This window comes from Tiliqua scincoides, chromosome 4 (assembly GCF_035046505.1).
Source record: "Tiliqua scincoides isolate rTilSci1 chromosome 4, rTilSci1.hap2, whole genome shotgun sequence".
NCBI classification, from domain to species: Eukaryota; Metazoa; Chordata; class Lepidosauria; order Squamata; family Scincidae; genus Tiliqua; species Tiliqua scincoides.
The window spans coordinates 179,947,658-179,973,809 of record NC_089824.1 but is presented as its reverse complement, the minus strand read 5'-3'; the positions used below and the strand labels follow the sequence as shown (position 1 = coordinate 179,973,809).

General features: G+C 42.7%; 1 protein-coding gene across 2 annotated transcripts in view; it reads left to right on the top strand.

Moving 5' to 3' along the window:
- PLXNA2 (plexin A2) overlaps positions 1 to 26,152 on the top strand; it is a 481,295-nt gene that overhangs the window by 417,830 nt on the left and 37,313 nt on the right. The window contains exons 20-22 of one of the 2 annotated variants that reach the window (XM_066626221.1): positions 2,816 to 3,050; positions 7,854 to 7,996; positions 11,303 to 11,571. In XM_066626221.1, the coding sequence (XP_066482318.1) occupies positions 2,816 to 3,050; positions 7,854 to 7,996; positions 11,303 to 11,571 (647 nt within the window). The remainder of the gene's footprint in view (positions 1 to 2,815; positions 3,051 to 7,853; positions 7,997 to 11,302; positions 11,572 to 26,152) is intronic. The other variant, XM_066626224.1, reaches the window with a different exon arrangement.

The window sequence follows — 26,152 nt, the reverse complement described above, 5'->3', positions numbered from 1 at the left end:
GCCATGACTTGTACAAAGAAAAGAATTTTGTCTGGGATTGTCATCCAGGAGACACTATAAAAGTAATGTGCAGTATCCCACACTATATCTGTACCACATATATATTGATGGAAATTGCTTTTTTCAGCACATGCATTTGTAAATATAGATTAGTGCATAGAATTCACCTATTCATCTGATGATTTTTACATACAGACTTGATATATGTAGTTGACTTTTAGCCATGTTTGTGTGTGTTTAATTCTTTGTGCATGCACTAGCCCAGACATACTCCCATTCTTACACTACATGAGTTTTGCATAAGAATATTTAGCAGTGATGGCAAAATTGAAATTAACTCTGAAATAGTGGGAAAGTGCAAAACCCCACAGCTGTTGAAATATAAAGCTGCTGTCACACCTTTGAGTCTAACTAGTTTTATTGCAGCAAGCGTGCTTTGTAGGCAGCAGAGCGTATAAGTGGGAGCACAGGGCTTCCAGCTTAGGTGGAAGGAGGCACTTTGTCTCAACTCACAGCAGCTGAAGCTGAAGACAGGATCAGGCTGACTGTCAGATTTGCTGATGAATAGAACTTAAAACTTTTTCTCTAACCCAACACTCTAGAGACATGTCTACATCTGATGTATCCCAGAACAAAGCAGATATAAGAAAAAAATAAAAATGTTTTAAAAAGTAGTATAGACGCAGACTGAGGCTAGAATCCTACACACACTTACCGGGGAAGTTGCTTCTGAGTACACCTGAAGTAGATTGCACTGTAGTTATCCTTTCCAATACGATATTACTCTGTTTAAGTATCATAGCCATAAGATCAAAGATGCACTGGGCCAAGAAACTGAAATGTTCTCATCTGTACATCCATGTGTTGTTTGTATGTTATTTGTATTCAGACTCTCGCTTACATAGAGTTTGTCCCATTTAATCCATTTATGCCATCACAGGGTATTACTGGCAAACAAGAGAGCTTGCATGTTACTAGTGGACATACTGGTGAATTTGAGCCTTCAGTGCTACAGCTACAGCTGGTGTTCTTAGCTACAATTGTGAATAAGAGTTTGATGAAACATACAGCTGGCACTGGAGTTTCTTGTAGAATTAGGTGGTTTCTTTAGGTATGTCCTTGGTAGCCCAAAGCTGGAGGTGAATGGCTGTTTCACATCCTTAAATTGTCTGCATATAAATCTATCACCCTGTTTGAAAGAACTGCCATTTTTCAGAGTCCAGTGTGAGGCTGCAATCTCACCAGAAATTAAGTCTCATGGATGCAATGTTTACTTGCTTTTAAGGAGACATGCATAGAATTGTGATGTAAGTCATTTAGGCTGCAATCCTATCCACACCTACCTGGGAGTAAGCTCCATTAACTATAACAGAAATTACTTTTGAGTAGATATGCATAGGCTTTATCTCCCAATGTGCATCCAAGGGGGGTTATAAGGAAGTTGTAGTTGACTATATAAGTCAAGACTATATATTTTTCTGCATTTCTTCCCTCTGGGCTTGACTTCAGTCATACAGTAGCATAGTAGTAGGGTGATCTTATCTTAAGGCACACCTTTTCTCCTACAGTAAATGTGATGGGGAGCACAGGGAAACAAGTGTTAAAACATATGCCCCATTCAAAATACCATCAGCTGTGTACAGTGCAGTTGCAGATCAGATGGGTAACCACTGAAGGGTCATCAGTGAGCTAACCTGATGCGTTGATTGTGAACCTTTTTCTCCAGGCTCACCTGAACTGAATTACTTACAAGGAAGTAATTTTAATTGGATCAAGGTTTTATATCTCACCAAACTCTTATTTTATTATAACTGAAGGAAAACCTATGAACTTTGTTTATGTCCCCTTTCCTAATTAGAAGTTGGTTCAACAATTACACTAGTGATTTTTCACTTGGATTATTTTGCTTGGATCTAGTAAAAGGCATTGCCTTACTTACATTGGTACTCTGGTACTAATGCTTCAATTTCCCCTGTTGCAGATACACTGCAGTGTGCCCTCTCCCCATTACTATCTGCATTGATCAGAGGCCATAGCATGTTCTGCAGAACCCTGGTCCATCATCAATTATCTGCCTGTTTATTCTGCAGCATTCCCATGGTTTCCCCCAGGCTCTGCCATTCCATCACTCCTTTTGTTTTTCTCTCTTCTTCTCTACTTTCTCTTTAAACTTCATTGTCAGTGAAATTGTCATTCTGTCTCTAATGTCCATGGTTTACAAAAGGGAGCTGAAAGCCAGCGAAATGAAAGTCAAATGGAGCCATCAGATAATCAGAACAAAGCCAAAGATAGTGCCGAGATGACGTATTTATCACAACTTGAAGCCTTTTCTGTGTTTCAAGTAGGCTGTGCCCTTACTTTTTGAAGACAGACAGTGTTTGTACGGTTGTGTCCGTAACTTGGCAGACAGACTACATACCATGTCTTCTGAAGGAATATTTGGTGTCTTGGGAGTGATTTCCAGAACAGGGGTGACACAGGCAGGAGATCTATGTCAGGTACCAGTCCTTGAAGCCACAAGCTTCCAAAGAGAATCCTACTAAGATAACCACTAGAGTGGAAATGGCAGTTTTTCTTCCACAGGTTAATTCACATGCAATCAAGTGGAGATGTGTATTTAGAACAGTTCCAGGATGTCCACAGCCTTCTTACTGCTAATCCAAGAAGTCGCAGCACCTTTCTTTCATCCTTAGTAGCAGGTTGATCCTTTGTTCCTGTTCTTACTTTCCCAAGTAGAGTTTCTCACCCAAGAGCGATCTGCCCCACTGCTGAAGCAGAATCTGATGGCTGAGTCCCATGTCTTTTGCTTGGCTAGGTGCATGTGGGTGGCATCGTCTTCTCCCCTGGCTCAGTGAACGTGATCTCAGACAGTCTGCTGACGTTGCCAGCTATTGTCAGCATTGCAGCAGGAGGCAGTCTCCTTCTCATCATCGTCATCATTGTCCTCATTGCCTACAAGCGGAAGTCCCGTGAAAATGACCTCACCCTCAAGCGATTACAGATGCAAATGGACAACCTGGAGTCTCGGGTGGCCCTCGAATGCAAGGAAGGTCAGTACTGCAACTTAGGTGTTTGGGTGCTACCAATATGGAGAAGGTCAAATAAAGCAAGGGGTCTGTTTGAGAAAGATACTATTTATAGTTTCATAGTTGTTTTTAATTCGGTGAGGTTTTCTACCAATGAAACTGGGTTTTCTTTGTGTACCAACACATGCTAGTTGTGACCTGCATAGCTTAAGGACATCATAGGTGAATGAAAGAAAAAATGGCATCCTGGAAATTATTTTCAGAAAGTGAGATACATCAGAGAGATTGATAGTATCTAAATTCCTGAACCAGGCTCCTTCTCCTCAGGTTTTTGCAAAAACACTCTGACATAGAGTAAATCTTTTCTTTTGATAACTTACAGAACCTCCCAAAGTGTGATGCATTGACAAATAGCCGAAGACATCTCTTTTATTATCTCAAACCAATCAGATCACTTATTCAGAACTAACTAGTCCTGCTTCTGACTGTGAAATGAGATCTTATTGAAGGCTCTTTATGTGTTTGTCAGATAATCTTTTTTTAACCCAGTTGTTTTGATTTTGTTTTGTTGACTTCCTTTTCTGATTTTTTTTCTTTCATGATTATCAATTCCTTTCATAGATTACTAGATAATATTTGGGTAGCAACACTATCTTCTAACACTTGCATACGTACATGCACAGGGAAAGTTGCTCACAATCTCATCTTGATTCCCATTATCAGCTACATATCTCAGTGGCAGATGGCCAGAACACAATAATTTCATAACAAATATCAGACACAAGTTCTCTCCCTTGTCTTCCTTGCTAAGAGTTATTGCCATAGTATGTTACCCCTCTCCGCTTAATTGACTCCTAAGAATAAACTCATTTTATTCTTCTCATTTGAACTATGCCAATTTTTCAAAAAGGGATGTCAGCTTGCTAATATACCCTGACAGACAAGCCACAGTAGATGAGGGGATACAGTGCATCCAAGGGCCAGTGTTGGGGATCACCAAGGCAGAGGAATGACCTGTTTCATGTTGTGCTGCCAGTAACATTGGCAAGATGGTAAAAATTGCACAAATTATCTGAATTAGGTTCCCCTGGAATGATGGCTGCTCTACTGAGGAACACAGTTGGGCAGGCAGGACCACAAAGAAGCACAGAGAAATCCTTGCTCAATCCGTCATTTTAATACACAGCCCATTATCGCACATAGCCAGCCTCAAAGAAACACAATTATTAATCTGCTTTTCTCAATCCCAGACACTGTGTGTATTTGAGGATCGCAACCACTGCTATAACAGTGTTATGAAAGAAATACTGTCATAAAGACTGCGAGTGCTCACAGTGATCTGGGAGGAAGCCCCACTGTGGGACTTACTTTTGAGAAAACATGCATAGAACTGGAATGAAAGACTCCTGGAGAGACAGAGCTAGGCCCTCTCATCCAAAAATGACTTATTCCTATACACACATACATGTACATAAGCGCACCTGGTTTTCCTAATATAACTTTTCCCTGTTGATTGGCTGCATCTCCAGTATTAAGCAGTGCCAAGTCTAGTTTCCGTGGTAACCACCTCCTGCTTCGCCTGTTGCCTTTGATCTGCTATGACTTTAAAAGGGCCTGAGCCCACGTACAACTGTCAAATAAACATTTGGTCAATCTTACTCAAACACCCATGCACTCCTAAAATGTCCTCTTTTGCAGTCAGAGAGGTTCAGAACGCTCTCCCAGGAGGCCTGTGTGTGAGGAAAGACAGTAACAAGTGTATTGGATGCAGAGGCATCCTTTCCCTGACTAATGTGCAGAGAACAGGATTAGCACTTGATCCTATTCGAGCAAAACGTATCGTTGATGCCAGGTCATTAGGCCTGGCTGTCTGCTGTCCTTTAGCTGAAAGCTTTTTATGAGTATATAAAGAAGGTTAGGGTCTGCATCAGTGACCCAAGTGCCATATGGGATGAGCCCGAACCAGGCTGAAAAATCATTTGCATCCCTTGATGGTGTATGGAACCAGAGAGCAAGTTCACAAACTCTTAAACCTGGGCTTACTGATTAGCATCACAGACCACCCAGCCAAAACAAAACAAACTGTGAATCTAGTGCAGCAACATGTGGAGGGTGCTTTTGTTTTACACAGTAAAAATACAAACTCTCACTTTATTACTTAATATTCCTGCTTCATCATGAAGCAGATATTGAAAAGAGGAGAGAGAGAGAGAGAGAGAGAGAGAGAGTACTTCCTCATCCTTTACCATTGTTTAAACTTTCTCACTTGGCCAACAGAAATGAACACTCCTCAAATGATCACTTTATCTGGGTAGACATGCACAGCCACATCAGGGCCATAGCCTCAGGTGGTCTTCAGGGGCTTGGACCACTCAGGGAAATTCTAGGCCATCTCCCTAACTTTTCTGCTTTACTTTAAGACACCTCTAACCTTGAATAACTTGTGGGTATATGCAAGAAAACATGCAGGCCTGCTTCCTCTTCTGGCTGGTTGGCAACCTTCAGTCTCGAAAGGCTATGGTATAAGCCTACAGCACCTGGTATTCCCAGGCATTCTCCCATCCAGGTACTAACCAGGCCTGACCCTGCTTAGCTTCTGAGATCAGACAAGATCAGGCATCTGCAAAGACCTCTTCTGGCTACAGTTGTAACAAGCCCTTCTTCAGGCAGGAGGTCAGCCTTCCCAAGCCCAGCCTCCTCTCTTAGTCTTTTTCTTTCCCCTTGCCTTGGGCAAGCATCATCCCTGGCCAGGGGTCTTATATTCCTGAGCAAGGTTCACATGAGATCCCACAGGATGCCCCACCAACCTCCTAATACGAGATTAACCCCCTGGTCCAATTTCCCTGGTTACACCTGCATTGTAGGCTGATGAGGCCGTTTACTCCCCCCCCCCCATACTGCTATTGCCAGGGAAGCCAACTGAGCCACTAGTTTGGCAGCATCAGGTCCATACCCTGCCCCCCAATGCCAATGTAGCAGCCAAGGCACTTCCTCCTCAGGCTGCATGAATGACTATCATGAGGGAAGCCAACGCAACAGATGGTGTTAGGCTGATCGTGCCTGGTGGATTTCCGGCACAGCCTTGGGTAGGTCCACAGAAGCCTCCACTGTGTTGATCTTGCTGTCCATTGCCTCCTACACCCACTGAGCCAGATGATTCTAGACTCAGACACCTAATTACTGCTCTTCTTCAAAAAGAAACCAGAGTAGTCAATAAAAACATAGCCACATTAAAACAACAAAATAGTAAGTAAACCAGCAAAATGATACACAGTGGATCAAAATGGGGAAAAAACTGGAAGGTGTATACCGAGGGGCATATGCAAGTGGAACTATGACAGTAGAAGATGAATTTGTGAGATGTGTAATTTTTGTTTCTTCTTGTATGAGATCTACAAGACTAAAGGACTAAAAAGCAGGGCAGACGTGTTAGATAAAAAGCCCAATTTAGAATTAAGGCAGTACTCTTCTGAGCAATCACAGATCAAAGACAAACTCATCCCTGCAGTAGTCACAAGTTAGCAACTGTTGAGCCTTAGGAACTTGAAGGGCTTCCTCTCAGATGCTTTTGAAAAACCTTGGACTTCTAAAAGCTAGTTAATGCGATGATCCATTGACTCAACATTTTAGCATGTCAGATACTTGTTTTTGTTTTCACAAGCAAGAAAAACTAGATGTGCACTCCTAAGCAGGGTCATAAAGACATTATTCATAGGATTATTTCCACCTCATGGAAAATTGGCATTGTCTGCTGGAGACATTTATCTGCAGAAGTGAATACACTATTTTTGCAAGGATAGGGTTTTTCAAAAAATATTCTTCGTCACTCTGAAAATGAATGTCACATGATAGGGATGCACAAATCATGTTCTCAATGGTGGATAAATGTAAGTGGCATTATCTTGACCTGGATGAGAATCAAAAGTATCATGCTGTTTATTATCATAGCAGTTTTTAAGGGCCTCTAGTGAATGCGGACAAGAAATATTCTCCATTTCTGAGACTGTTTGAGCATTTGTGGAGCAAAAAATTTTATTTATGGTTTTATATACTGTAATGTGTATATATATATATATATACATTTGTTGTTGGCAACCTTCAGTCTCGATATTACACTATATATGTGTAGTGTAATATTAGATTATGGATCAAGAACCTAACAAGCACTGGGTCTTCCTCCCACCATGCATATTGAGAGCTCTGTGTGTGTGTGTGTGTGTGAGAGAGAGAGAGAGAGAGAGAGAGAGAACACCAGCTCTTTGTCTTTATTAGATAACAAGACTGTTTGCCTAGTGCTAGCCAAATATAAACCTTGTTGCAGTTCTCTATCTTCACCTGAAAGCATTATTTTTTCCCTGGACCCTGCTTATGCCATTTAAGCTATAAAGCACAGGAATAGATTCTCTGTGATAGTCACAGCAGAAGGACATAGGGAGAGGAGCCGGTGATGGAGTAGAGGGGTGAGAGAGAGAGAGAAAGAAAGCTGCACTGCACAGTGATTTAAAAATAGGATATTTATTTTTATCTAGTGCCTTTCAAGGCTTTTTCAGTGCTTACATACAAGGTGCAAACAGCATACAGATTAGCAAGTGTATTTTGTTCTCGGCATCTGTTCTTTGTGTTGTGCGCACTCCCTTTCATGCCCTCCCCAGGATGCTGGGGAAGTAGCTCCCAGCTTGAGGGCATGTCTGAGTGACACAGAGAGGTCTGGAGTAAATGAGCTTCCCCGAGTTGGCTCATTTGCAGTCCTTGATTGCTTGTACCACAGCCTCCATTCCCAGTGCACATCTCTGATTGTCTGTCTTCCTCCCGCCCTTTCTCTAATAGCTTTTGCAGAGCTGCAGACAGACATCAATGAGTTAACCAGTGATCTGGACCGCTCGGGGATCCCATACCTTGACTATCGCACATATGCCATGAGGGTCCTCTTTCCTGGCATTGAGGACCACCCTGTCCTGCGTGAACTAGAGGTAATAGAGTAGCTGCGTGCTCTCTCGGCTTCATCAGGTAACTGGTGTTGTTTCTCAGGTCCCTTCTGGGAAGTGAGATTGAAACCCACATAACTGTGAAAGCACCTTTCTGCCTCCTATGCTGAATCTTATTAGAAGTGCTGGGCTAAGCACAATGAACACTGAAGTTCATTATAACAAAAACCTTGTGTTTTATCTCTTTTACACACAGTTAGCGTTTTCCTGGTGTCTTCTGTGGCTGCTGCCTTGCCATCCTTTTTATTTTTATTTTTGCTTGTTGCTAAAGCCCCATGACCAAGTCTGTCAGTCCAGTAGCAAAACAGCTGCATTTGTCATCAGCAGTTGTTTAAGGCCTTCTTGAATTCTCTCTGTGTGAAAAGGACAGCAAAGAAAGGGGACTACTTGGAAAAATTTCACTCTGCAGGGAACAAGCCTCCCCTTTGCAAAAAAAATCTTGCCAAGTTTTGTGCAGCTTATCATTTGATTGACAGTGATTTTGCATGCAAGACCTTCCACCACATCACTTCAACTTTGTCTGCATTGTAAATGGAGCTTAGGCCCCAATCCTATCCAACTTTCCAGTGCCAATACACCTGAAATGCAGCCCCAAGGTAAGGCAACATGCATTCCCTTACCTTGAGGAGGCCTCCATGAGAAGGTGCTCACCACATTATGCAGCACACGCCCCATTGGCATGGCTACATCAATGCAGGAACGTTGGATAGGATTGGACACTTAGCCTACCTGTTGTTTTGCCGCCATGAGACCCCATCCCAGTCCATCCCAGTTTTGGAGTAGTTTTCTTCAGAGTTTCAGCATTACACACAGTGGAAACAAAGGGCAAGAAGAAATGGGCTGTTATTGTTTACAACGAAAGTGCTGCTTTGAGCATTTTACCATGAAAAAACAAAAGACAAGGTAATACCATCAATAGCATGTCTATGCTGTAATTTTCTTAGAAAAAAATTAACTCACTCTTGAAGTAGAAACCTTTCAAAGCGATAAATGTAGATTTAAAACTAGCAATAGTGTAAAATACAAAGTGAAACAAGCAGCAGAGAGATAATGGCCAGATTAAAACGTAACATCTTAAAGCTTGATTGAATATAAAAGTTTTCAGCTGGTACCAAAAATACATAGATATAATGCCAGACAAGCCTCACTAGTGAGCGTGTTGGGGTGTCATCATGGCAAAGGCCCTATCACATGTCTTTTATATTATTATCATCATCATCATCTATATTTATATGTCACTTTTCAACAAAAAAGTTCATCAAGTGGTTTACAGAAAAAAAAGTCACATAACTAAATGGCTCCCTGTCCGAAAAGGTGTAAAAAGATGCAGAACACCACCAGCAAACAACCATTAGTAAAGACCTTGTACTGGGATGAAAAGGGACAGTTACTCTCCTCCTGATAAAAATTAGAGGAGTAGCACTTGAAAAAGTGACTCTTGCCCAGTTAGCGAGAGCTGCCCTAACTTCTCCCTGCCTAACCTCTCAGGGCAGGGGGAACTGAAAAAAGGGCCTCTGAGGAAGACCTTAGTAATGGGACAAACTCATGTGAGAAAAGGCACATCTCAAAGTAGCCCAGTCTGAAGCAATTTCAGGATTTAAGGGCTGGAACATTTAGCACCTGCAGTTGGGCTCAGATACAGGCTAGAAGGCAGTGCAGTTGTTTCCGGACTAGTGAGATGTGTCCGATATGTTCACTCCTAATCAGTAATTTAGCTGCCAGGTTCTCTACTATTTGTAGTTTCCAAGCCATCTTTAAGGATAGTCCTGCATATATGTTGTCATAATCAAAGCAGGCTATTACCAAAACATATCCATGACTGTGTTGTGTATGTTGCATTTGCAAGAGCTATAACATGCAAATACCCAGGCCTCAGCCAGTCTCAGCAAGTTGTTTTGTGGAATCATTTCAATTTCACTTTTCATGTTGATTGGGTCTGTGCAGATATTTCTCTCTCCCCATGTCTTCTCAGGCAAGGTTCTCCAGCAAGAACCTGCTGCTTCTGTTGTCCTGCTTCTGTACACCATGCATGTTGCAGAGAGGTGATGCATGATGGCAAGGAGAATCCAAAATCTACATATGGGGGGACTTGCCGCTTAGCTGTCCTGCTGTTCAGATTACACAGCTGCAATATTCTCCCAACAGCTATTTGATTTACTAATGCTGCTAAAACCTTCTCTAGGGTTCTAATTAAAACAAACTGGCGGCCAGTGCTTGTAGCTCAAACAAGCAACACTTTGTGAGGTAGGTGAGGCTGAGAGATTGTGACTGGCCCAGGGTCACTCAGGAAGCTTCAGGGCTGAGCGCCCCTTTTAGGAGTTGAAAGGGCTCCAGAGATCAAAAAAGTTAACCATTGGACTTGAAAATCAGCTGGATCTTGTTCAGGTTAAATATTTGATGTTTTCTCCCTTGCATGAAGTATAAGGACTAGAAGCTTAATGTTCAGATTTATATTGTAAAATTAAATTGCATGGAGAGCATATGTAATTTCCCTGCCTTGCATATTATGGGGCAATTAAGGCTCAAATCCTATCCAATTTTCCAGCAGCAGTACAGCCACATTGCAGCCCCATAGTAAAGGAACAAATGTCCCCATACCTTGAGGAGGCCTCTGTGACTATTCCCCAATTGCAAGATGCAGCACACACCCCATTGGCATGACTACACCAGCCCCAGAAAATTGGATAGGATTGGGCCCTCAGTGAGCAATTTACATGGGTCCTCCTACTGGCATTTCAGCAGCATAAATGTTCATTTGAGTACTCACCCCTTACTTTCTCTGTTTATATCTGCAAAGGAACCAGTGCACCAGGAAGCAAATATTGATGCTTGCTACTTATTTACCACCACCCCCCCCCCAAAAGCCATACTTGTGATGAATGTGCTGCCAATTATACACCTATTTAGTTATGTAATGCGAGCTGGTTGAATACATAAGCCACTGAAAGGTTTGGTAAAGAATTACATACAGTGCTTTATCATTTGGACTTGTAATGAATTACTTACAACCAGACTAGGAGAAAAGCCTGGATAGTTTTTCCTCTGCTGTTGCTTCACAAAAAAAGCAATAGTCTAGATTAGTAATTAATTTGTCAGTGGAGTGTCATCTCTGGGTAATAGAAGCACAAATTGTGAGCCACTTAGTGGGCTTTTAACCTCAATGCACAGGCAATATAAGAAATATAATATAAGGATAGTCAGAATATGAGCCTTTGGAAAACCCAAGACAAGCTGGAAACAGGGGCACCATCCCTTTAGCTTGAACCTTGAAAAAATTTCCTCTTTTTATAGGTCCAAGGGAATGGACAGCAAAGTGTTGAAAAGGCCTTGAAGCTCTTTGCCCAGCTGATCAACAACAAGGTCTTTCTGCTGACTTTCATCCGGACCCTGGAGATGCAGCGAAGCTTTTCCATGCGTGATCGTGGCAATGTGGCTTCTCTTATCATGACGGGTCTTCAGGGAAAACTGGAATATGCTACTGATGTCTTGAAGCAGCTGTTGTCTGACCTGATAGAGAAGAACTTGGAGAACAAGAATCACCCCAAGCTGCTCCTGCGCAGGTAAGAGTGGAGAAAGAAGAGGAAGCTACTTTGGTGGAGGTCTGTTCCCTGTATAAAAAAAGGGAATGTTCAAGAATAAAATGGATCAACTGCACAATTTTTTATGTCTGTGTAGAGGGGCTGTGTTTAACCTTTGGCCAACTCCAAATGTTTAAAATCTGCTGCAAAAAAGCTTTCACGATAAAACCTGGTGTCTCAGAATTTTTGATGTTGGAGGCTCCTGTTAACTATTTCTTTTCTTTTTTTTAAGTGAGTGTTTGGAAACCACCTGCAGTTAGCTTTTCCCCCTCTATTTTGCTTTTGTTTGGGCCAAGCAAGAGCAGTAGAACTTGCATCATGCAGATAAGATTTTAGAGTGGCCAGAGCCAGCACACAACCATAATCACAAGAGCAGCAGAGGGCAGCACAGCTCGCAAACAGGAAACATGGGAAGAGCAGCACAGTGCAGCCAAAGGTATGGTAGCCCTGAAGAACTGTTTGGGCATACAACAAAATTCACCTGTTAGTCTCCTGGCAACAGCTGATGGTCTGGGCCAGTTTCTAGCTTAGAGACATGACAACATTAAGTGCTGGAAGGCAAGTGGCAGAGCACAAATATTATGCCAGTCATATCTGCCTAACATTCATATTCTAAAGATTTCTGCTGATCTTTCTGCCCGCAGGTCAACCATAATGCCTGTACCATGTCAAGCTTTGACACTGCACTGGCTTAGCAGTTGTGCTTGAGCCAGCAAGTCTTAAGACAAGTTGTAAATTCAGTAAGACTTGTCTAAGAATTTGATTTTTTTCTCTACATGAATAATGAGCCCAAGGCTATGCATGTCTACTCAGAAGTTAGTCCCATTATAGTCAATAGGGCTTACTCCTAGGTAAGTATGGATAGGATTGGCTCCTTAGACTAAGACTTGTTGTAGCATGCCTGTTGCCCCTGAGATGTAGGAAGGCAATGTTTTGGATGGCAGAGGAGAAATCTTTCAAGAAATGAGTGGATCACTATCCTTTGACAATTAGCAGTTGCAGAATACAGGGGGGAGCTCGTATCTGCAGATCTTGTTTCTGCAGATTCACTTATCTGGATTGGGTTGGGCCACCCCATGCACATGCCTCCCAATGCCTTGTAGGGCATTAAAAAGTCTCTAGTTTCACAAAGGAAACTGGAGATGATGTTTTATTCACTGCCAGACTCAATCTGAGCCCGGCAGAGACCATGGAAGGATATCTGCAGTTTCTGCTGGGCTCAGAGGACCCTCTGGTGGCGAGGAGAGCAGAGCTCTCCTCATTTCCAGAGGATGGGGAGGGGAGGTGTTCACCTGTATCCAAGATTTCACTCAACTGTTGGGGGGGGGGGTTCCAGAACGGAACTCCTGCAGATACAGGGGTTCATCAATACACAGTAAAATGAGAGTAAGCCCCAATAGGTACAAGGGGACTTACTTCTGAGTAAACATGTATAGGATTGTGCTGTAAGTTATAAGTAAATATATCGCATACTAAGATCTGACAGTAGAGATCAGGATGTTCTTAGGCCAGCATGATACGCTAAGAGCATAGCTAACCTCATGAGACCTTCCCATTCTTCTTCTAATTACTTTTTCGTGCCCTCTTTGATGTCTGACAAACTGGACTGGGGATCCTTGCCCAAGCTATTCACCTGACCTGTACCAGGGCTTCTTGGAGGACTCCAAGTTGTCAAGGAGCAACTCCACATGGGGTGACCCTCGGTGACAGTAATAAGTAAGAATATGCTAGGAGCTTTTGACAGCTTGACAGTTTAAACGCATTACTCTACATCAGCAGTCTGACCCTGACCTACAGGGACATTAGCCATTGCATTCTACATTTTCCAGATGTCAGGTTTTTATTCCCAGCTTAAACCATTTCTAACCTACCTGCTATGTTGGCGAGCTTTCCCTCTGCCCCTAAACTGGTTATTGTGAAGAGACAGAAATCAAACAGCCAATTAGGTCAGGTCCACATGGGTTTGCTGTAAGGTCTTGGGTGCACTGATTTCATTTTGTCCAATTCCTACAAGTCACTAAGCCCTGTTCTGATCCCTTTTACAGAGAAGGGATATTGTGAGGTCTCTATAGATACAATACTCCACATAGCAAAAAGTTACACAGACTCTGCATCATGTGGTGCCTTCTTTGTACAGGAACATTTTCCTTGTGCTTCTTTGTAGGCATGCTACTGTAATGAGGAGGATTAGAGGCCCACCACTAATTTCTCATTGTGTCTTCATTCTTGGGTTAAGGACTCCTTCCCCCGACCATTTCATTCCTCTGCCTATAACCCCTCCCATTTCACCTGATATGGTGTCTGTCTCACAGATCATATGTTCTGTTTATTAGATTGTTGTGTCCAGCTAGGCCTCAGCATGCTAAAGAGGGGAAGGAGCATAAAATAACATGTGTGAGAGAAGTGCTGGAGGCAATCATTCTCTTATATCCAATTTAAGACCTTACGCAGCCACCCATGAAATCATACGATAGAGTTAACCTCATGTTACTGGAGACAGGAAAGGGAAATGAATCGACTGCTCAAGGCCCCTAATGGAGAATGACATTTTTCTTCCTGTCACCAACAATGTATAGCACAACTGGGACTCTGGAGCACTGGCTGCTGAGCCTGAAAGGGGTTCACTTGATAGATGGGATCAGTCCCTCAGCCTACCAGATGGGGGTCTGTTCTTTCCCAACTCAGACCTCTCTTTCCATGGAGGACAGCTGAAGACATCACAAAACCATTAGTCTCACCAAAGCTATGAGGTTACACAAGGCCTTAGGTGTCAAGCTCACTCCCCCCCCCCCATCCCTTTCCACCCTATTTCATCTTCTGTTTGGACTGGCAAGGGAGTAGCTGTCAGAAGGTGGAAAACAAGATGAAGGGAAAGTATACAGGAAAACATGTTCCCTCAGGAGTTAGGAATGGACAGGAGATTAATCTGAGGGGAAATTCAGGTCAAGGATTCAATACACCTAATTTATCTGAATCTTTGAAGAGACACAGTCCTTATGACAAAGCCACTTGTTATTATATTTCGTTGGACTGCTTCACATAAGATAGTAGTGCATGGGCTAATTTTCCCAGTCAGTGGTAATTGTATCATCTTTCTGAATATTTCATATAACAGCACTGAAATACAAGACTTACTGTGTGAACCCAGCTAGTTCCTATCAGTTGCCTATAGGTTACTCCAAGAAAAATGCTCAGAGAAGCATTTACCATGGCAGTTGCACTGAACATTATGTGGCTCCACGTCCACTTTCCCCTTGGGAACTGTTTCATGAAAACAAGCTTTATAAGTGTCATTTTGCATTGTGTGTTTACCTCAAATACGTGTTTTAGCCTTTGGGAGTTTTGTTTACTCCCAAAGGCTCTAAATTAAAAAAAAAAAAAGTTTGATTCCATCCCTTGCCAAATTTTGCCAGTGTTGTTCCTTTACAGAAGATGTGGTAAAATTAGGGTTGCAGAAATAATTCTAGTAACCTAGAATTTGAGTAAAACAAGAGGTTTTTAAGTAGTGCTGGTAGCAGGGCAAGCAGTCTGTACATTGTTATATAGCAAGGTGTACTTTGGGAATAAATTCCAAAGGTATGTTCTGAGATAATACTGCACTTCCTATAGATGTTCATATTGCACCTGTGGTGTATGTAATACTCATGTTCATATTGCAACTGTAGTGTATATGTAATAATTAAGGCTGTATGTTAGAGATGCAGGACCTTTTCCTACTTCTGATCTAGTACTTTTAAAACTACCCAGAGGTTTAGGAGACTTATCTCGGATTTTTTGTAGTCTCTAAAAAACTTTAAAACATACCTTGGAAATAAAGTGTTTTTAGAAAGGTACTGTGTGGCATGATACAGTCAGTGGCATAGCTAAGGGGGTGCAGGGGGTAGCAGTTGCACCCGGCATCAAGCTTTAGGGGGGCAACAAACTGAGCTTGACAGTAGCAACCAAAATTGTGAAAATCTTGGTTTGTATGAATAATACCATCATGTTATATATCATTGGAAAGGTAATTTAATGTAGAATGCAATGAAACAAACTGCACTGGAATATCTGTATTCTATCAAAAATTATGGCCAATTAACCAAAAAATGAAAACACAACTGCCTTGTGGAACAAAAACTGGATTTTCTTAACTCCAAACTGACCTATGAGACTGATTGTTCTGAGTGCCAATAAGATGTTATTATGATACAGCATGGAACCAATAACTTTTTAATTATTTACTTAATTAAATTTGATTTTATCATGCGGGGTGGGCTACAAAATCTTCTCTGACTCCAGGTAGCAGATAGATGCCTTAGCTATGCCATTGACTGAGGGGAGGCAGCAGAGCAAGTGGGTGGTGACCTGCTGGCGGGAGGAGGTGGGTTCCTCCCAATTTTTACTTTTTAAAAAACCCAGGCATGATGTCACTTCTGGTTGTGACATCACTTCTGGGGCAACATTTTGAGCTTGGCACCTGGCTACACGATCATTAGCTACGCCACTGGATACAGTCCCACTTTGACATCACCTTTTGAATGAGCCCATGCTGGCATTTGTGTTGTCTCCATCTGTCATACAAATACACAGTCTAAAAGCAGGCTGAAGACCAATGTAGGTACAGTATAAATGGCAATGACAGCATTTGCTGAAAGAATACATCTCAACCACAAGGAAGTTGTATGAAGATTTTCGCTAATAATCAAACATTCTGAAAGAAGCCAAACAGAATAACTTACCCAATCCTGGCTTCTATTTTCATAACTGCTTTAAGGGGCATGAGGCAAAGTCTAAAAACAAGCAAGTTGCTACAACTGAAAGTGACTGTGAGCCCAATCTTAAAGTTAGCGCCATTGTTGGGTCAGGGCTTCCGCTGACTGCTGTAAAGCAGTTAGCACCATTTGCAAAAGGCACTCCAAAGGCAAAGTTGCAAAAGGCATGATGCTGGGAGCACAGGTGGGAAGGCCTGTGCATTCCCACCCCCATTATTGTTGGCACCCCCTCTCAGCAAAGGAGGTAAGATGGGGGGCAGGAAGAAGTGAAACAGGACAGGAGAGAATGGGTGAATCAGTTATCTTAACCCCCTTCCTAGGCCCAATCCTGCAGCACAGGTCAATGCGGATTTGCTACAGCCCTCTGCAGGGCTCCCCAAGCGTCAGAAAGTGAAAGCAGAGTGATCGCGCCCCACTTCCTGTTTGCAACAGCAAACCAGAAGCAGGGTGTGATTGCTCCACTTTCTAAGGCTTGGGGAACCCTGTGGAGGGTCGTGCAGTGCTCCCTGCACCCCCAGAAGGCTGCTGCAGGGACTGGTAAGTGCATGACAGTCCGTGTGCCCCCCCCTTAGCAATGCGATCCTAGGGATCGCGTTTCTGCCCCATACCCCTTAAGGGGGCAGAGTCCAGGGCCCTCAGGCTGGGGAGTTGCGATGCCCCAGTTTAAGAACTACTGCTCTGGCCTTACGGTGCCTAGTTCACATTCCAATGAAGTAATTATTGAAAAGTTCCATTGCTTTTAATTGAACTGGACTAAGTGTAATTGTAAAATTAGTGTGTTCACAGAGACAGTAACTTGTCTCAGAAGTGGAAGAGCTCTGTTCTTGTTTTTTCCATAATTTTTCTACTTCAGAAAAAGGGTTTCCTGCCAGAATTGTTAGTAATGACTTTTCACTGCTGTCCAAAAAATATAAGGCCATTGATCTTCATGCCCAGCTAGTAGGGGCACCAGGTTTTCTTCATAATCCTGCGCACCACATCAGAGTAGCCTGGCAGCATCACAGTCTGATCCCCACAAAGATGAAGCAAGAACAACAAGCCCACAGAGGCTGTGTGTGGCAAGCTGTGGTGCTGCTCTTGTGTACTCCAAGTGTACATTACACATTTTATTTGACTTCTTTCTGCCAAACCCAGAGACTGAGTGGATTGTAGTGCATCCAGTTATAAGATGGGAAGGCGTCTCTCAGCTGAAAAGGGAAAGGAATTAAGCCAGAAGCAGATGTTTTGCTGCCCAAAGAAGGCTTAGGAAGAAATCCCCAGCAGCTTTTTTTGTGGCAGAGTCAGAAGCTGGGAAACTGAACTCTCAGCTTTACACTGTGGCATAACATGTTTGCTGTCTGAACTAAGCTCCAATATATTAGGACAGAACAGTGGTCCATAAATCTAGAACAGGATCATTTTGGACTGGACATAGGTAATCCATTTGCCTGACCATCCTGAATCCTAGGATGCTCAAGATTGGTTGCATGGAAAAACTACTGTATAACTTCTATGGTGGTGTTTTTAGCTACATAAATATATCAGGAATTGTTGAAATATTCATTCTTAAAGGCAGAAATCAGTATAACTAATTACAATACAATGTTCTAGGACCCAACATAATTCCTTTCAGCAAATGGGTCCTCATCATGTGCCCACTTCTGGTATCCTTGTGAAATGATTTATTTACAGTGGAGGTCACTGCGAAGCTTGAAATTACATGCTACTATAAAATGGGGCAGTCTGAGTTTTTCCCCTTTGCCTCCATAACTTATACTATGACAGACTTGTACCTGGATGTCATTATGCTATGTGCTTTCTAACTCCAGCTAGTGGTAGCGAATGAGGTGGAGCTAAGGTGGGTAAATGCAAATCATGATGATGTCAAGCAATGGGTAGATTTTACTACATAGAGTGATAGGAAGAATGTAACACAAGGGTGTTGTTATCAGTGGCAACTCTGCCTTTATCATAATGTGTGTAGTTTACTCTAAGATGCATATGAAAGCTCTGACATATAAAAAGATCGGGCAAAAGATTACTTTCTGGAAATCTTTCCTACCCCTTACCACCTCATACAGAATCTTGTGAATCCCTAATCTGTGTTGCAGCCCAATCCTATCCTGCCATTGTGTCACTGGATTGTGCGCTCTGGCAATACAGTGCTCCTTACAACTATTGTAAAACATGAAGCACCATAGAGCCTAGCTTGGCCACTGCTGCAAATGGTGCATCCTATTGGCTTATGGATGGATGCAGCTGCCATTGGATTTGGCTGCCCATCACTCAGGTCAGGTTTTTGAAAATTTATCTTACAAGGAGATTGTTACTCCTAAAAACAAAGGAGCAAATATATGACCAGGAACAGTCCCAAATGGAAAGAGAGAGAGAAAAAAACCATGGAAAACAATCATGAGATTCTCTGTATTTTGCACTGGAAAACTTGTGAGTTCCAAGAAGAAATGGAAATATAAATGGAAGGATAGGAATATCTTTGTTGGACTCAGGTAGATTCAGTGTAAAAGTAATAATTCTGCTTCACATGCAGTCAGCAGAACCAGCATATTGCTTAGTATTCAGGAAAAGGGTGTGAACATTAGCAGGCAGGTCAAGATCCAACTGGTCAGATTCATGAGAATTTCAGTAAAACAAAATATGATGCATTTGACTTTTGCAAGGGGTGCGAGATCTTCCGTTCAGGAGTTAATAAAATGTCAATTTGAAAGTTAAGATACAGGTCTGGGCATGCTTATAAGGATTCATTTGTTGCAGAATACAGTGTTTACAAGGGGGGAAAGTGGGGTCTGAATAGTGCAACTCCCAAGAAGCCCTAAGATCTCTATGCAGAACTCTTTCCAGCTCTATTTTCAATACAGCTGCTGTCACTGGCACTTCAGTGCATAGTCTGTTCCATTTCACCTCTGTGATCCTATATGATATCTTAGAAATACAATGCCGAAAGTACTATGCCATACTCCCCCCTTTCCCAGCTGTATTATTGACTTTGATAGAAGATATGCTTCTGGGTTGGGGGGGGGGGCGAGGAACCACGTGATAAGATAAAATAAAACCACGGCAGAAGCCTCAGAAGGGTTAATGAGAAGTAGCAGTTGTTCATACAGTAAAGCAAAGAAGCAAGGAGAGGACCAGAGGGAAGAGCAAAACAACTTAAAAGCCTGCTTCACTGTGTGAAGATCAAACGTTGCAGACAGCAAGCTACAAATAAAGGCCTGTTCCAACCCTGTGGCTCGACAGACTCCTTGAGTTTTATTTAGTGTGCAAAATATTGTGAGATGGAATATTTTGTCCTAAGTTAATAATGAATGAGCAGCCACAAACTGAGAGATTATTTTATTTTTACTTTGGAAATCTCTGATGGAAGCACTGTCTAACCGGAACTCAGTTCTCTTTCTCTTGATCCTCCCTCTGTCTCTCATTACTCTTTCGCTTTTGGGTATCTGGGAGAAAGTTGATATTAAATGAAATCACTGTGGTTGTCCCTAGAACAAGAAGTAGGCAGGAGTTCAGAGTCTCGGACAAACCCAAGTAAAATTAATAAAATACGCATTGATTTATTTTTTTTTCCAGGATCTCCTAAACCTCTTTGTTTGGCTTAGTTTTATTCCCCTTGCCTCTAGCCAGCCAGAGGGCTTTGGTTTCTGGCATCAGGCCCCTCTCTCCCTCTCTCTACTTGGAAAGCTGACTCATCTCTGGAGTGTGCTTTGCCCTTGTTATGTGGTCAATATGAAAAGGATTTTCTCTTCAGTCTGGGGATAGTTCCCTGCTGCTTTAATCTTCATGAGATTATTTAATATTTTTCAAGGCAGATCTATAGCCATCTTTTCAGAGCCCATGGAGCAAAAAGCATGCCTGCTGTGTAGGGGGGTCAATGCAGTGCCCTTAAGGAGATATCTTCGCAGATCAGAAGCCCTGCTTTAGTGGCGGAGAGAATAGTGGAGGTCCCTCCAGAACATGGCAGGCAAGTATTAAGGGACTACTTAGGTGGCCTCCTGCACAGGTTTCAGAAACTACTAATCACAGTGAAACATGGGCGGCAAAATGATAGACAAAAGTTTAAAGCTAGCTGCAGGAGCTCAGTGCAGTGGGTGGAGCTACAGTGAAGGATGAACTAGGATACAGCACAGATTTTGGTATGTGCATATGTGGCTGGTAATAACCCTAACAGCCAGCACCCAAAGAAGTGTTTACACATAGTGAGAATCTTGCTCTTAAAATGGATTTTTACTTTGAACAGCTAGTTCCTGTACCATTACACAAAAAGGTTATGAAATGCCCTCCAGTTTCAAAGCAGCTTGCCATTCAGCTGGCGGGGGGGAGGGGGAAGCATGAGGAAGAGTAACTTTGGGCTCTTAGAGCAAGTTTCACAGTTATTTGGATTCTGGTTAATGCTGATAAAGTATCTTTCAATCTTAGGTTGCAGTTCTATACACACTTACTTGTAAGCCTCCCTGAACACAGCTGGATTTACTTCTGAATAAGTATGCATAAGTCCAGGGGCACACACTATACAACAGAAGCAGGCTCTGCCCAGATAGGCACATGATCTATAAGGCAAATTAGGTGGGGGGGGGGGAAATGAGGATTGAAATCAGTGTTCACATACTTGAGTAGAATCTAATACATCTTCAACTGCTGCTGAAAAGCTAAAACGGACTGAGACAGATTTTTTTTATCTGAAGGCAGAGCATTCCAAAGATAAGGTAAAAATAGTGAAAAAATGCTTGAGGTGCACAACAGGAGGAGGAATACTAGGCTTAACAAGAAGAAGGATAGCGAGATAATTTAAAGAGCAAGGTGGGTCATAAAGAACTGACAGCAAAGGTATTAGAGGCAGAAAGCTGGAGTATGCAAACATAAGTTTAAAAAAGAAGGTTAAACTGAATAGTTCATGTGAAAGGAAACCAAGTATCAAGAGCATGCGCCAGGCCTGGTCCAGGGGAAATGCGCCTGACACTTCCCTCCCCCATCTAGCGCTCTCAGGTTGGGGCCTGCTTCAGCAGAGGAACATAAGAACATAAGAAGAGCCCTGCTGGATCAGGTCATAGGCCCATCTAGTCCAGCTTCCTGTATCTCACAGTGGCCCACCAAATGCTTCAGGGAGCACAAAAGACAGCAAGACACAACCTGCATCCTGGTGTCCTCCCCTGCATCTGACATTACGAAGTAGGGCACAATCCTAACCCCTTATGTCAGTGCTTTCCAGCACTGGCATAGCAATGCCAATGGGACATGTGCTGCATCCTGCAGTTGGGTGTCACTCATGGAGGCTTCCTCAAAGTAAGGGAACATTTGTTCACGTTCCTCAGAGCAGCACTGCCCTTATGTCAGTGCTGGAAAGCACTGACATAAGGGGTTAGGATTGCGCCCATAGTCTGCTTCTAAAATCAGGAGCTTGCACACACCTATCATGACTTGTGATGGAATTTTCCTCCAGAAATTTGTCCAATCCCTTCTTAAAGGCATGTAGGCAATATGCCATCACCACTTCCTGTGGCAAGGAGTTCCACAGACTAATTACACGCTGGGTAAAGAAATATTTTCTTTTGTCTGTCCTAACACTCCCAACACACAATTTTAGTGGATGTCCCCTGGTTCTGGTGTTATGTGAGAGGGACAAGAACATGTCTCTATCCACTCTATCCATCCCCTGCATAATTTTGTATGTCTCAATCATGTGTCCCCCTTAGGCACCTCTTTTCTAGACTGAACAGCCCCAAATGCTGTAGCCTTTCCTCATAAGAGAGGTGCCCCAGCCCAGTAACCATTTTGATTGCTCTCTTCTGTACTTTTTCCATTTCCACTATATCCTTTTTGAGATGTGGTGACCAGAACTGGACACAATACTCCAGGCCTTACCATCAGTTTGTACAATGGCATCATAATATTAGCTGTCTTATTCTCAATTCCTTTTCTAATAATCCCAAGCATGGAATTAGCTCTCTTTGTGACTGCCGCACATTGGGTCAACACTTTCATTGATCTGTCCACCAGTACCCCAGGATCTCTCTCCTGATCTGTCACAGACAGCGCAGAACCCATTAGCCTATATGTAAAGGAAGGGTGGCAGCTCTGCTACCCTTCTTTCCCATGCCCCTTTCCCATCACTGCCTCCTCTTTGCCAGCCTAGATATTTTAACCAGCTGGACTGGGTGAAACGGGGAAGGGAAAGGCCAGGCTGCACCACTTATCTTACTTCAAGCTCTGTTGTCTTCTGCTTTCTGCCCAGCTGCTTCTTCAGACACACCAACTGGGCAGAGCATGCTGGAAAGTAGGACTCCACTTTCTGCCTGCTCCATCCAGCCTGTGTACTTAAAGAATCGGCAGGGCATGAAGTAGTAGGTAGTGGATATTGAGGTAAGGGGAGGGACTACTCTGCCTCCACGTTCTTTTCACCCAGGACACTTGGGCAGAGGACCCCCCTCTGCACAGGCAAAGAGAAGATGAAGCAATCCTGTTTGATAGCTTGTGGAAACAAGTGATCAAAAACTGGGTCACTGCTCTGCTTCTTACCTTAGCACTGCTGCCGCAGTTGCTCATGGAAGTGGCCCTGGAGGAAGAAGTGGGCTGCCACTGCCTGATTCTCCTCTCATACATTTTCAATGAGCAAGAAGAGGATTGGAGTGCAGGGTGAAGCAGCTGGGCAGGCATATCAGGCCATAGCAGGGCAGCAGGCAAATGCAGAGTGCAGGGAACCACTTGTTAGTTCAGTTTCTCCCTCCCACCCACCACTTGAAGCACCTGCTTCGTCAGCCTCATGGCTGGGCCAGGCCTGCTATGTTCAATATGATCCAAATGAGAAAGCTTAAATATGTCACAGATGTAAGAATCGCTCGTGCTTTTTGCAATCTACAAGAAATGTAATGCAAATTAAAACATTTTGGTTTCAGCCCAAAGTAGCCTAAGAAATGGAGTAACTATTTCCTTTCTAGTTGTTTTTTCTCCTGCATCTTTTCCCCCATGGGAAGAAAAGCAGCTGGAGAAAGAGTGAAGCTGTCCATCTTCCCTATACCACTCAGAGCTTCTTTAACTGAGGATGCTGCTGGTTAAACACACCATGTTTATAGATATATGTAACCACATGTGCCATTTTACCTGGCTTCAGGGAGTAAACTTTTCACAGGTTCATACCAAATTTTATTTGCATAATTACTTTTAGATCTTTTGCCAAATGGTCTGGATAAATAATTCTGAGATAATCTCATACTGTATCATTGACCTTAATGAACCAATTGATATTTTACTGCTGGCTGCTTATTATTCACTAAGCTTAACTATCTAAATTGCATGTTAGTGTTTCTCCTTTTTAATTGGATTACATAAGTGTTTTGGGTTTTTTTTAGAAATTGGCAAGACACTTTCCTACATGAAACTTTTAGATAGTTACTGTTTGTAATTCAGAATTCCTCCATGGCCGCAACGTCCAATACACTATTTACATACATATTAACATCTGCCCTTGGAGTGACAGATCAAAATTAGGAAAATAAATGGTACTGCAGCACTTGTTGTGAGGAGAATGAATTTCAGGCAATGGAAACACAGAATGTATTCTACAAGGCTGTGATGCTCCTGGACAAGGGCAAATAGAAAGGTTACTCTTAACATAAAGGGCGTATTGTAGCAGTCCTTTTTAACAATCTGTGATTCCAGTTATGAATAGAGGAATCCCAGGGTCCAATCCTAAACTCCCCGAACACCAGTGCTGAGCTGCAGTGCTGGCACTGGGTGTCACAAACGTGCCATAGGGCACATTCACAGCACCAGGGAGTGCTGGGCCTCGGCGCTGAGCAGAGATGCTGCAGGAGTGGCTAAATGTAAGTTGTACTGCCGGGTGGCAGTGCAGGTTTTCGGGATGGAGGGAGGCATTCCAGGGCAGGGGGAGGGCAGGGCAAGAGGACTGACCAGCCTGAGAGGGGGGTGGGTCCAGCACAGTACCCCCATGTCAGTTAGCAAAACCCGATGCAGAGATTCTTCAGTCTGCACCAGCAAAACAGCCCATGCAGACTCAAGTAGCCCCATTGTGGGGCCTGCACCCTTACTTGGGGGAAGGGGATGAACAACCTGTTCCCCTGACAAGACTTTTGGCAGCCTCCATGGGCTGTAGAATACAGCAGTCTCCATTTTGGCACCGCTGCAGCTGGCGGTTTCACCAGGGATAGGATTGGGCTGCCTGATAGATCATGTTAGTTAAAAATGCTTTTTGAAACTTTCCCTCTTAAAAAAATTAATTTATCTTGGGGAAAAAAACACCTAACTGTGATGTTTGGGATAAAATGGGATAAAATTTGGCAGCATCCTTAATTGTGAATACAACATTGAAACGGATTCCTTTTACATGTGCATCCCACCCTAGGGATTCTCAAGTGCATTGGACAATTTCTTGCATATGTGTGATTCTCCATTAATTTCAGTGAAAGAATGCAATCTATACAATTGGACAGGAGAAAGGGGGAGAAAAAAGAAATCTTGGGTGGTAGCTAGCTAGAAGTTCCAGCAATAGGTCTTTCTCTGACAGGGGATACCTACAGCATATTATTGCTGTGTTCATAGTGTACCTCAATAGATAGCCGAGAATGAGGTCTTCCTGAGCTTAAGAGCATTTCCTTTTGGACCCCTCCCTCCTATGTTTTGCTACTACTGTACTTCTATTGTTAAGTAGTAATAGGTAAGTTAAGTATTGTTCTATTGTTCAGAAGTAGTTCATAGTTGAGAGCCCAATCCTATCCAATTTTCCAGAACTGATGCATCTACAATGCAGCCCTGAGGAAAGGGAACAAATGTTCTCTTATCTTGAGGAGACCCCGCCGAACTGTAGGATGCAGCACACAGCTCATTGACATGACTGTATCAGCACTGGAAAGTTGGATAGAATTGGGCCCTGAATTATATTAGCGAAGGATGTATTAGTACAACTTGTAGATTTCAATATATACACCATACAATATGGAATCTAACACAGAATATAGCTACTGATTCTGGTTTCTCTTCTTTCCAATCCTCAGTCTTTCTTGTTTTTCTCAAATGGAAATCTGTAATCAGCACTGCTTTAGAGCAGTGGCTCTCACACATTTAGCACCAGGATCCACTTTTTAGAATGAGAATTTGTCAGGACCCACCAGAAGTGATGTCATGACCGGAAGTGACATCATCAAGCAGGAAAATTTTTAACAATCTTAGGCTGCAATCCTACCCACACTTACCCAGGAGTAAGTCCCATTTACTATCATTCTTAAAAGAATATACCTAGTAGCTTTTTAAAAGTACAGGTCTGTAACATTTCCCCAAATGCAGTCACATATCATGGTAGCATCAAGTCTAATATAGTAGAAATAAAATATTGAAATGAATGGGGACCCACCAGAAATTGGCTCGCGACCCACCTAGTGGGTCCCAACCCACAGTTTCAGAAACCCTGCTTTACAGAAGTTTCTGAAGAACATGTAGACAGTTACTATGCATACAACTTTCTGTTTGTTCCTAGTCTTATGCCCCATTTTGCCATTCTAGCCACAACACCCTAAAACAGCTAGTATTCTGAGACAATACCATGAATTCCATCAGATATGTATACGGTATATAACTTAAGATAAACTATTTGAGCAACCTGTTCTATATACAGAATTTGGTTTCCATGGCTCAGAACTGTATACAATTTTGTTTTATTCTCAAAAAAGCATACATAGTATGACCAGATCTGATTTAAATGTTAATTGGCACAACATGGGAGTCTCCCTGACATTGCTGGACCAGGAAAATTAATGGTAGTGTCAAGAAAAGCTATGTTCAGAGTGGTCATTGGTCACTGCTCTTTG